Source organism: Arachis stenosperma, chromosome 5, assembly GCF_014773155.1.
Source record: "Arachis stenosperma cultivar V10309 chromosome 5, arast.V10309.gnm1.PFL2, whole genome shotgun sequence".
Classification (NCBI taxonomy): domain Eukaryota; kingdom Viridiplantae; phylum Streptophyta; class Magnoliopsida; order Fabales; family Fabaceae; genus Arachis; species Arachis stenosperma.
This window is the reverse complement of record NC_080381.1, coordinates 29816712-29828960: the sequence shown is the minus strand read 5'-3', so window position 1 is coordinate 29828960 and position 12249 is coordinate 29816712. Positions and strand designations below refer to the sequence as shown.

General features: G+C 28.5%; 1 protein-coding gene across 2 annotated transcripts; it reads right to left on the bottom strand.

Moving 5' to 3' along the window:
- Window positions 1-1715: 1715 nt before the first annotated feature.
- On the bottom strand, window positions 1716-10001 carry LOC130979992 (WAT1-related protein At3g28100-like). 2 transcript variants are annotated; one of them, XM_057903579.1, is made up of 7 exons: window positions 9670-9999; window positions 9284-9346; window positions 9009-9122; window positions 6041-6275; window positions 3239-3397; window positions 2785-2936; window positions 1717-2103 (listed from the first exon to the last, which is right to left on the bottom strand). In XM_057903579.1, the coding sequence occupies exons 1-7, from the start codon at window positions 9846-9848 to the stop codon at window positions 1953-1955; spliced, it is 1053 nt and encodes a 350-aa protein (XP_057759562.1). In that variant the 5' UTR covers window positions 9849-9999; the 3' UTR covers window positions 1717-1952. The 2 variants fall into 2 exon arrangements, with proteins under 2 accessions (XP_057759561.1, XP_057759562.1); XM_057903578.1 differs by lacking the exon at window positions 6041-6275 and having other exon boundaries at window positions 1716-2103; window positions 9280-9346; window positions 9670-10001.
- Window positions 10002-12249: the final 2248 nt, after the last annotated feature.

Sequence of the window (12249 nt, the reverse complement as noted above, 5' to 3'; positions counted from 1 at the left end):
CCACTCTTGCTAGTGGAATCCAGCGAATCCACATCGTCGTCATCAGCATCATCTTCTGCATTCGGTTGATAATCGAAATCATCACCCAAATCATTATCAAAATCATTCTTAACATCATCCTCCTTTATGGACATAATTTAACCCCTGCCATAATTTTACCAAAAAATGTCAATAAACAGAGCCAATGGAAGCAACGAAAGAAAGCTAAACTAAGCTGCATGTAAAATTAAATGAACCAAATACAATTAAACTAACCCAATTGTTTTGGACCCCAGTATTAGGTTTTAATTTCAATTTCCCAAACCTAGCCACAGCATAGAACTGGACAATGTTGCTTTATTTCCAAAATCCAGAATAGCAACCCAACACCGTAAACAGAGAACCGTTGAAAAGGCATAGACTATCATCAAAATTAAACTAATCTGGATTAACAAAAAAACTTAATCGGACATACCTTGATGAGAACCAGTGGTTGAGCTTCAACGGATAAAAAATGCACTGTCGGAGTCGGAGGGAGGTGACCTTTACCTAATCCGACGCACCTAATTCGAAGGCAGCCGAAAAATGAATGTTGGTAAACCAGCTTCCAGCAGCCACAGCTTCGGATCTAGCAGAAGTTCTGCTACAAAATTCTCTACCGGAGCCACATCAGTTTAGCGTTCGCCCTCTCCTGAGTTGACGTCGACACCAATCCGACGAAAGCAGAGTACCAGTTCCGGAACCTGTTATTTGAAGGAGATCATTCTTGCTAAATGGACACTAAAAATCAAACAGGGTTGGGTAGTGGGTTCTAGGATAACAAATTCCAGGGTTGGGTAGTGGGTATAGAACGAAGGCGAAAAAACCAGTGGGCAGTGGGTTCTATGCGTTTTTCAGGAAGTGAAACATGAATTAAAGGCTTGTGAGACATGCATGTTGAATTTCAGAAAGTGATGGAGGGTATTTTATAAAATGAAAAACAAGTTAGAGATTATAAATTATAATTATAAATGTTCCCCAATACACTATATAGTATATGTATACAATAATTAATGTAGTATTTGTTATAGTATATGTTCATTAAAGGCTTTTGCTATTATCAATGAATGCAATTAATGAAAGGTTGAAAATTTTTTTGACCAACGGCTGAGATGAAGACACATGTGCAAGGGTAACTTACCCACAAAATTGCCATGGGTTTGGAAGAAAACACCATATAACATATGTTAAGTACCAACTTATTATATTTGCTTACATTTAATTAGCAACGCGCTATCTTTAGTAATATCTTCTTGGTAGTAACGTATCTTAATTATTGATTATATGTTATGTGTATATTAAAACTAATAATTAAAATTAATTATTAGGAAAAGTATAAGGAACCAAAAGCTTATCAGCCAAAAACTAAACAAAACTATATTAATTTATATTAATAATTAATTAATTTTAAATTTTTTAAGTAAACCTAATTAAAACCTATAAAAACCTTCCTCTTTTTTCTCACATTAACCTATCTACCTCCAACAATCACAAATTCGAAAAATATATAAAAGAACATCCATTTAATATGAAAAAGAAACATTCTGATACTTAGTAGAAGAAACATCCATATATATTAACTCGTAGAGATTTTGAATTCATCCAAAAGTATTTAGCTGGATTTTGGCTGATATGCTTTTGGTTCCTAGCTTTACTCTAATTATTAATATAAAATTTATATTAAAATATAAATATATATTAAAAATAAATTAAATCTCACATATATATTTATACACAAATACATTAATAACTAATTTTAGTATACAAATAATATTTTTCCTTAACCATACTTGTCTTTAAGTCCATTATTATTTTTCTTCTGGAGAGATTGGGTGATCCAATTTCACGTCTAATTTTGTGTGGTCTGGCTTGAATGTTTATGCATCCATATCCATAAATGAATGATATGATGTCACCCTATTAATTATTAATTATTATATTGTAACGTGTTTGTCATGTAAGAGAGGAGCATTTTGGCACGTTGATTGCAACCTCTCTTCATCAATTATCATGCATTTCTCTTCTGTGGCCTTTCCCCACATTACACCATAAAAACCTACCACGATTATAACTGCACCAATCAAGCTGCACAACATTCACATAAAAAAATGTCGTTAATCTAATACACACACTAAAAGGTAGTAGAAAATATTTACATTTACCTACATTGGAGAAATACTTTATAGTTAGATTTTATTTAGGTACATTCATTATTTAATATAACTAAAAGAAAGTGAAAATTACAATTCTTAAGAAAGAGTACTATAAAACGATAAACGTTAATGTGTTCTGAAAGAAATAAAAAGCGTAATGTTCCTTGTATAGTATATATATTTACATATTTATATCCTAAATTAATATTTAAGTTTTAATATGTGATATTATATAAATTTTTATTATCATAAAATTTATATTATAAAATATTTGACCAATTAAAATAAGAAATTGTCCTCATAAATCTAAATAATCTGTATAAAAAGTAATAAATATATGGTCAAAATTTGTCAATATAATAGGAAGTGCAACACACTTGACTTAATAAGTTAATAGAGAATGTTTAAGTAACAGCCTTATAAAATATGTAACTAGATTATCACCATTATAGATTAAAATGATCTATTATTCGTATTTTTAATAAAATGTTACTCCATAATTAAATTCAAAGCATAATTTAAACATATAGGCAAATTTGTGTCTTACTAGCTAGGCAGTTAAATGTGTTTAAAGAGGGAACGAATTAGTTTTAAATTTTTGAATTATAATTACCTTCCAAGGTAAAAGTCATCTCCAAGGAACAGAGCACCCATGATAACAGTGAAGATGATTAAAATAGGTTTGAACATAGAGCAAAAAAATGGTCCAGCTTTTTGGACGCTCCAAGTGCATAACAGGTACCGTAATGTTGTTGCAGCTATTGCCTTTTTATTGTGCAATAAATAATAATAAACATTAGAATAAGATATCTAGATAGATGGTGAATAAAAAATACTATCCGAATGTATAAAAAAATAGTCATCAAATTAATTATTATATACTTATGTATAAATACATGTTTAATTTATTATCAACATATACTTTATATTTTAATATCTATCTTATATTAATAACTGATTTGGTAGCTGATTTTTTTTTCATATTCAAATAATAAATATACCAAAGTATTGATATATTGCAAAGTGCAAAGGCAAGATTGGGATTCTAAAAAAAATATGATGAAAACCTGGTAAAAGATTGCAATCAACCCTGTGTCTAGCTTCAGCTGCCATGCACTTTGATCTCTAACTGCAATTAATGCAAATATTGAGCACTGAATGGTTGAAAATAAGAGTTGGAAGAACACTGTCACCATTACAGTAGGGTAATTCTTTATTACTGACGCCTGAAAACATGTATCAGCCAATTATAAAATCAAGTATTAGACCCGATCTTTGAATATTTTAAGAAAAATTACTAAATAAGGATACTTTATGAATAAGAGGTTAGATAATATTAAGCCTGAGCCTTAATATCATTTAAATTTTTCAAAAAGACAATTTTACCTTTTAAAAGATTTGAAGTAGAGTGACAATAAAGTCTACAAGAATTTCGATTTCATACTAATTAATTTTAGAAAAAAATCAATTAAATCTTTTATGATAATAAACGATGAAGACGTTATGTTCTTTTATTTATAAATAATGTAAAACAAAAAAGAGTTGTCACTGTATTCCTTTATCTACAATGATATATCTCGCCAGTGCCACATAAATATAGAAATGATATCATTTTAGACGACAAAATATTGTTATTTGAGTAAAAAATAAATAGGTCATTGATCTTTTTAAACGTAGACATTTTCGTCCCTCAAGATTTAAAAATATATTTAAATCTCTCACCTTATAAAACGTGTGATAATTAGACCCCTCCGTCGAGTTGGGGTTCAAAACGGTAACGAAACATGCTGACTTAGAAGGGTAGAGTGTCAGGTGTCTGTTTTGGTTGCTGATGTGGATGGAGAACAAATTTTAATGGACAAATTAGTCCTTGCGACCATCATACGTTCTCTCTCTCTGTCGCAACTCACCTTGGTCCGACTCCGTCACCACTCTCATCGACTCTGCCACCGGCCGCCACCTCTCCTACACCGATTTCATCTGCCGTTCAGAAACCTTAGCTGCCAACCTTACATCACTCTTTACATCCGCCGATTCGTCCAACTCTTCTGCGGCCGAAGACAAGACAAGGAATCAGATGCCAATTGATGCGAGTGGAAGAGACAGAAGCACAAACATGCATTCTGTTCTGAGCCATGTAGAGAACCTAACTCAGTGGAAAGCAATCAAAGCAAAAGTTCCATCAAGTAAGCACAGGAGGAAGGAGAACGTTCCAAGCATACCCTCGACCAACACTGAAGTTCGCTCGAATTTCTCACCTTGTTTCAGCATGAAATCAAGTGTCCTTCAGTCTAAACCTCTGTTGCCTCAAGTTGCAGTTGATGCTAGTCTCTCACACTGGTTAATTTTCCCTAATTTCAATGTCTCTAAGACCACAATTCATTGTCAATGATGAGAACCATGGCAATGAAGAAAAAGCAAAAAATACTTGGTAAATATTAATTCAGTGAAGACCAGTTTTAGAGGAGGAAGCATGATTGCAGAGGCCTGGTTTGTGAAGATGGGTAACCAAGTTAGTTCCAACCTCAAGCACGCCCTTCTTCTAGAAACTTCTTCAGAAAGAGGAAGCAGCAGCAACAAAGCAGCACCATCAAGAACAACGATAAGGTAACCATTGACATTCTTTCTTTTAAAGTAGCCAATGTCATGTCCAAAACTGTTCACCTTCACAAATCCTTTTCGGATTCTGAGATCTCGAGGCTTAGGAATGAGATCTTGACCTCTGAAGCTGTTAGAAGCCTCGTTTCCTCGACCATTCCTATCTCCTCGACCTTGCTCTCACCGAGAAGCTCGACGAGTTGAACCGCGTCGCCGGCGTCGGTTCTAAATTAGAGAAGAAGTGTTCTATTCCTGCATTGCAGGGATTTGAGCATGTGTATGGTGACATTGTGAGTGGGGTCATAGATGTCATTGAATTAGGGTTTTTGGTTAAGCATATGGAAGGTATGGTGAGGAAGATGGATAGGTATGTTAGTAACACTAAGAATTTGTATAGTGAAATGGAGGTTTTGAATCAATTGAAGCAAGTTATCAACAAGTTTCAGAATAATCAGAATGAGGAGAGTAGGAAGGTCTTTGAGCAGAAACTCAGAGGCAAGATGTTAGGCAATAGGCATCAAGGACTAATTTGTCCATTAAAAATTTGTTTTCCATCTACGTCAGCAACCAAAACGGACACCTAACACTCTATCCTTCCAGGTCAGTATGTTTTGTTGCTGTTTTGAGCCCCAACTCAACGGAGGGGTCTAATTGTCATGCGTTTTATAAGGTGGGGGATTTAAATGTATTTTTAAATTTCGAAGGACGAAAATGTCTACGTTTAAAAAAGTCAGAGACCTATTTGTCTTTTACTCTTGTTATTTTTTGAGTTTTTATACATATCATTATCAATAGGTCTCTATTTATTAGGAAAAAAAACCTAAAGAAGTAAGTAAATTTTTGCTCCAAAAATTGTTATATTAATAAAAGGATATAATTATTTATAATTTATTATCATGAAGGATCTAATTGACATATTTTTTTCATAGAATAATTAGTTAATACTTAAATATTTAAAAATGTAGGGGAATCAATTGAAATATTGTATAATTTTAAAAGAAATTAGTATCACAATTCGCAAATTATAAAATTTTCAACAAAATATTGTTTTACTTCTAGAGAAATTAGTATAATTTAACGGATAAAATATTAAAAAAGAATAATATTATATAATTAGTAAAATTTATTATTTTTTATTAATATTTAATTAAAATTTTAAATATTAAATCTTAAATTTTACCTCTTAAATTCTAATATTTTAAAAATAAGACATTAGTCAAATATTTCTCTTAAATAAATAAGGGGCAGATAGATCGAAAGGAGTGGCTAACCTGATATGTATACCAGATTGAAGCTACGAAAGAATCAGCAACACAGAAAAAGCCTCCCAAGATCCAGTTAAAATGAGGTGAAAATGATAATGGGATTGAAGAGAGTGAGGAGATGGGTGCCTTGAAGATTGGTGGGCCCTTATATAATATCACAACAAATGCTCCACCAATTGATACCACTGTTCCCAAGACTTTAGCTTGGATGCTGAAATGTCCCCATTCAACTTTTTCCATCCTAGTAAGTCATTCAATTGAGACAATGCTACCTTATCTACTACATTTACAAGGGATATATTGGGGACCTCGCCCAACTTTAAAAAAAAAAAATTTAATAGTAGTAAGTTATTAAATAAAAAAAATTAATAATACTAAATTATTAAGTAAAGTTTAATTTTTTAAAAAATTTATTTAATATTTAGTTTAGTATAAATAAAAATTTAGTCTAATTTAAATATTAATAGTTTTTAATATCTAAAAAATAAGTAATAATATTAAAAATTTTAAAAAATATTATTATTAATATTTTTTAATTAAATAAAATTATTTGAATTTATAAAGTGGATTCTTTTTTTTGTGATTATCTTTTTTGATTTATTTGATATTAATTCTCTATATTTTAACTGCTACGACTGAGAAATCTTTTTTAGCTATAAATATTGTGAAGAATAACTCAAAAAGAAAATAAAAATAGAATTTTTGGCTAATTGTCTTTTAATTATATTAAAAAGAAAATTGGTGAAAAATTTAACACAGATTTTATTATCGATGAATTTTATGATACAAAGAATCGACTACTTCGTTAGTAAAAAGTACACACACATTTTTTATATTTTAAAATATATTTTTTATCGCTATATTTTTATAATACATCTTATATTATATTATTTTTTGCATAATTTTTTAATATTATATATGCTATTACCCCCCACAATAATATTTCTGGATCTGTCCCTGTTTACAAGATTTGACAAAGTTATCAAATCACAAAAATACTATATACGTTATTTATATAATTTTTTTATATATTTTCTATTTTTAGTATTAGGATTAGTGATCGATAAAAAGGCTCAGTTAATATGTAACATGTTAAAATTACTATTAGTAAAAATTTTTAATTTCTTTCTATTAAATGCATTTGAAATTGGCAGAGTGGGAGACTTTCATTATTCAATACTCTTTAAACGAAACAACAATAACAAGCAAATAAATGTTTAGTTAACTTTCTGCGTTGTATGTCATTGAGATCACTTTTAAACAAAAGAAGTGGATGCAAATTGTTGGTCTATGACTTTATCATGGGGAACATGCAATTAATTAACCCCCTAAACTTAGAGGTTTATGTGTACTTTACATTCTAATATTTTAGTGCAGTACAATTTTACATCTAAAAATTTCCGAATAATGAAAAAGAAAAGTTTATTTTTGTTTTTTGTGTTTTCTTAAAATAAACCAACTTATAAGATTTTGTTATATCGACAAAATTACCTTGTAATATAATTTTGAAAGAAATGTTATAAGTTGTCTTGAACCATTTGATCATTTTAATTTAAAATGTCAAATATCAGATTTTGAAAGTTTAGATTACAAAACGTACCCCAAAATAAAGTTGATGTAGTGAATTGAATTGACATTTTCTCTTTATTACTGAAAATCTGAAATGATACATACTTAGCTTCATTCCATGTTGTATGATTAAAGTGATATTATGGGTAACTTACGTATATAAAATGTTTAAAAACTAAATTTATCACATTACAATTTTTTAATATTACAGATGTTTTTGTAATTTATATAAATTGTTATAAGGTATAGTAATTTACGTGTTGTGTAGAAATTACTACAGGGTGTAACGATTTTTAAAGAAACTGCAATCTAAAGAGACTGCATTTGAAGATTTGTGGCAATTTCTGAAAAATTGTGGCGCATTACACTCTTGCAGTGTGATGGTGAATTGCATTTGAAGTTCTAACAAAATGAGAATTTCTTCTTTGCGCAGATTCATCGTCCCATGCTAAAAAGCAAATGCAATTGGAACATGGAAGTTATAGTTAGTGTCTTCCCAGTTTTCACACGAAGTTTTTCAAAATCTAGCTCTCTAATTTGCTGAATACAGGGTTAAAGTGGAATGGAATATCTAACTTCTCTGCTTCTTCAATTAATCTATGAGCTATTTGGTCTAAAATCTCGAACACCAGCAAATCTCAAATGAGATGGACTTTTAGGACGTGCACTCATAGCTTGGAGAAGTGTAATCCACTGAGTAGATTCAGTAGCATTAAGATCAACTATATAAATCATTTTTTCACCTTTCATCGCCTCAATGATAGTTTGATTTGTCTGAACAAATGCTATTTTTATGAATGAAAAAATCTCATAAAAGAGCTTTCGAGTGAGAACTTCAAAAACCATGTCCATTCTAGTTGAGTTGAAGTAATCCTCAAATTTCTGCGCAGAGAAGAAATCTTCATTTGGCTAGAACCTCAAATGAAATTCATCATCATGCTGCAAAAGTGCAAGTCTACAAGTCTTCAGAAACCACTATAGCCAATTACGATTTTTTTAGTTGTAGTTTCTGTCCAGCACGCAAATCTAAATAAATCGTTACAGCCTGTAACGGTTTACGTTCAATTCTAAAACTATTACACTCTTACACTCTGTAGCGATTTTTATAAATATAAAAAAGTTGTAAAAATTTATGCAATATTAAAATGTTATAATCTGATAAATTTAGTTTGCAAATATTTTATATACTTAACTTGTCCTGATATTATTGTCATTTATAGCATAAATTAGAGAAAAAGAACTATAAATTCGGAAAAAAATGTTATTTCTCTAATTGATGTGTTACCTTTTATTATATATAACAAAAAAAATTCTATTATCATGAAAAATATAAAATAATTTAAAAATTTCATAAAAAAATAACTATCAATTTTAAAAGTGAGAATATGATGAAATAAAGAAGAACCTGAATAAAAGTGCAAGTACAAAAGTTAAAGCTGGAATGAGGTTGAGCATGGCAGAGGCAAGAGTTGGTGAGCTGAGATCTATGCCCACATATGCAAATATTTGTCCTGAACTTCTGCAATATATGTTCAATATTTATGAATTTTAGTACAGGCCTTGTCATATATGATTATGATTTCACAAAATATGCATACATTATACTTGAATATGGTACTTTTATTAGTTGCAAGCTTAGATTAATAAGCAAAATTGTTAATGTAGTAATAGTATACCAACCCACACAGAGAAAGCAAAAATAGGTTGCAAAGTGTTGAGAAACTCAGAGGAGGACGCTCTGACCTGTTAAAGAAAAAAAAAAACAAATTAAATATAAGAAGCCCAAAAAAAAGAGGCAAAAATTGTGTTAGTTGTTATGTTTTCTTCGCTGAATTGTAGTAGCAACAATATCAACAGAAAACTTACTTGTTTTGTGCAAAATCAGCTACATAGATCTAACTGACGACATAATAAAATATAAAATACTATTGTATAGCATTATATTTTTGAAAAATATTCTTAAAATTCTTACTCTTGTGAACAGAAAATATAATCATCATCTTTTTCTTTAATTTGTTATTATATATTTTTGTTTGAAAAGCAAAATCGAAAGAAGAGAAACTTACCTGGGTAGAAGGAAGAGAAAGGGGAGAAGAAGTAGGGTGGAGAGTGCCAAAGAATAGACAATCAAGACATATTTGTTGAAGTCATCATTCATGGCTGCTTTGATAACAACCATGCTACCACTTTGCAACACCATAGCCATTACCATTCCCACAAATGGCGCTATTATCTTATTCCCCATACCTTACTTTCTGCTTCTATCCCACTCTCACAAGTCTCAAACTATGTTGCTTTTTTTGGTTTCTTTTTTATGTTTCTAGAGTCACATAATAATAACAACATGGCAAGGTTCTTAGCTATGAAGCACGTGCCCATATAGGCAACAACAAAGTCTTATCTATATTAGTATGATTTATTAGCCGTTTTATTAAATCAAGAGTCACATATCTCAGAAAATTTCAATTTATTTAGTATTCATTTGTTATACTATGATACGATTATAAAGACTATGGCAAACTTTTTACTTTTTACTTTTTTTTTTCTACCATAATTTTTTTTTAAACACAAATATTAGGACGGGGACTAATATTTTTTTTAACTTAAAATTGAAACACTAAAAAAGAGTGGTTATTATTCATATAATTCATCATCCACAAGATAAGTGATTATTATTAAAATTTTGGTGTTTATACTTATAGAGTTTAAGAATCATTGTCGTCCCTAATGACTAGTTGTATTAATAATAATAAAATTATCTTATTAGTCATACATATATATACTAATAAAATAAGACAGAATTTGTATTTTTTAATAATAAAATTGAAGTTTAGTTAATTATGTAAGTTATAACATTGAAGTCAATAATCATTTTAATCCCTGGAAAATTATGATTGACAAAATAATCCTGAAAATATAAATTACAAAATGACCTTTAAAGATATATTCTATTCGAAAATTTGAATCAACTATTTAACTAATTTACTTGTATACTTATTATATATGTTTGATTTATTTTATCAAATACAATTTAGTGTTAGTTTGGATTGGTTTTTTTGAGTAAAAAAAAAACTTTTTTTAGAATAAAATACTTTTATTCAATTTAAAATCTATTTGGATAAATCTTAAAAAAAAGTACTTTTATTAAAAAATAAATTATTTATTTTTCTAAAAGTTAACAATATTTAAAAAAAAACAAAAATAAAAGGCGCTTTTAATACTTGAAAATTTTTTTTAAAAATTTATTCAAATATAAAATAATTTTTATCTATTAAAAAAGATCTTTTTAAAAAATTTAAAAAATAAACATTTTTTTTAAAAGTCAATTCAAACTGATCCTTATTTTGTCATTTATATCTTTTAAAATTCATTAGCCAAAATTGTAATAATTTGTAATACAAAATGATTATGTAATTAGTCTAAATGTTATTCTTCGTTAAAATGCAGAATCTAGTTTAAATTGGAATAACATATTATATAAAACAAATCTTCATTTGCATAAGCTTTCTGGAGATTGTTGCGGTTTGTGTGGGAATGGCAGCAATAGTTATAGACTTATAGTGGAGGGGTGATGCATGTATTTTTAAATTATAAGAAGTTAAACTAATTTAACAATATATAAATAATTATATTTGTATTAAAAAAAAGTATCGTAAGCAAAAAGAAAAATAAGAAAATAATAAAATAAAAAATTTAATTAACATTGACTAATTAAAATAAATAAAGTGAAATAAAATAAAATTTAACTATCAACATTGATATAAAATATTTTTTTTAATTTATTAATAATAAATACTTTTATGATATCTAAAAAATGCTATTTAATTTAAAAAATATAAAAATAAATAATTTTTAATATTTAAAATATATTATAAAAAATAAATTAAATAAAAAATAAATAGCAAATTATAGACGTATAGAATTCACCGTAATAATGCCGAAAAGTGGTATATTTTAATGAGCAGGGGAGATATTTCATTGACTAGAAATATTAACCACATTCCTATTTGTGTGGTCCCCTGACCGCTAGAACCAATACGGGGAGTGCATCATGGTGGTTCATGAATTGAAAGGAACAAGGCAATAGGATAATTAAAGAAGATATTTTACAGAACATTATTTCTAAGAATATTTTACACAAATAAAATAAACTAAATACAATATTACGAGATTACTATAAAATAAAAATGAATATATGCGTGTTTGTTTTTCTGTATAAATTTGTGGTTTAAAATTATCATTTATTCATAAATAATAAAATTGAGAGAATAAATAATAAAATTGATAAAGTACATGAAGAGAATTTGTGTATTTTTTATTCAATTGAAAATAGAAAAAAATAATTAATTATATATATACGCAAATACAAAACAAACTAACAGAATTTTAAATTTTAAATTATACTAACAAACTAATAGAGTTTTGAATTTTAAATTTTTTCGTAGACTTCTGAAAGTGGTTGATTCAATATGCCTGCAAGCTGGAGGATGGTATACCCATCTTAAAAAAAATTAGCATGAAACGATTGAGTAGCCAAAAATTTGATAAAAATATCTGCCGTCGTGAGAAAGGAACGAGAAGTAATTTCATGATCCCAACTCGAAAGTGTAATCAATCTCCATATGTTTAGTCTTCTCATAAAAAAT

What these genes read in the sequence shown, in the direction of transcription:
- LOC130979992 (XM_057903579.1), bottom strand. Translation starts at nt 9,848, where the DNA reads ATGGGGAATAAGATAATAGCGCCATTTGTGGGAATGGTAATGGCTATG. An exon ending in GTACTTGCACTTTTATTCAG is followed by an intron (nt 6,276 to 9,008) that starts GTTCTTCTTTAT and finishes ATGACTTACTAG; the next exon opens with GATGGAAAAAGTTGAATGGG. An exon ending in TGATTGCAATCTTTTACCAG is followed by an intron (nt 2,937 to 3,238) that starts GTTTTCATCATA and finishes CACAATAAAAAG; the next exon opens with GCAATAGCTGCAACAACATT.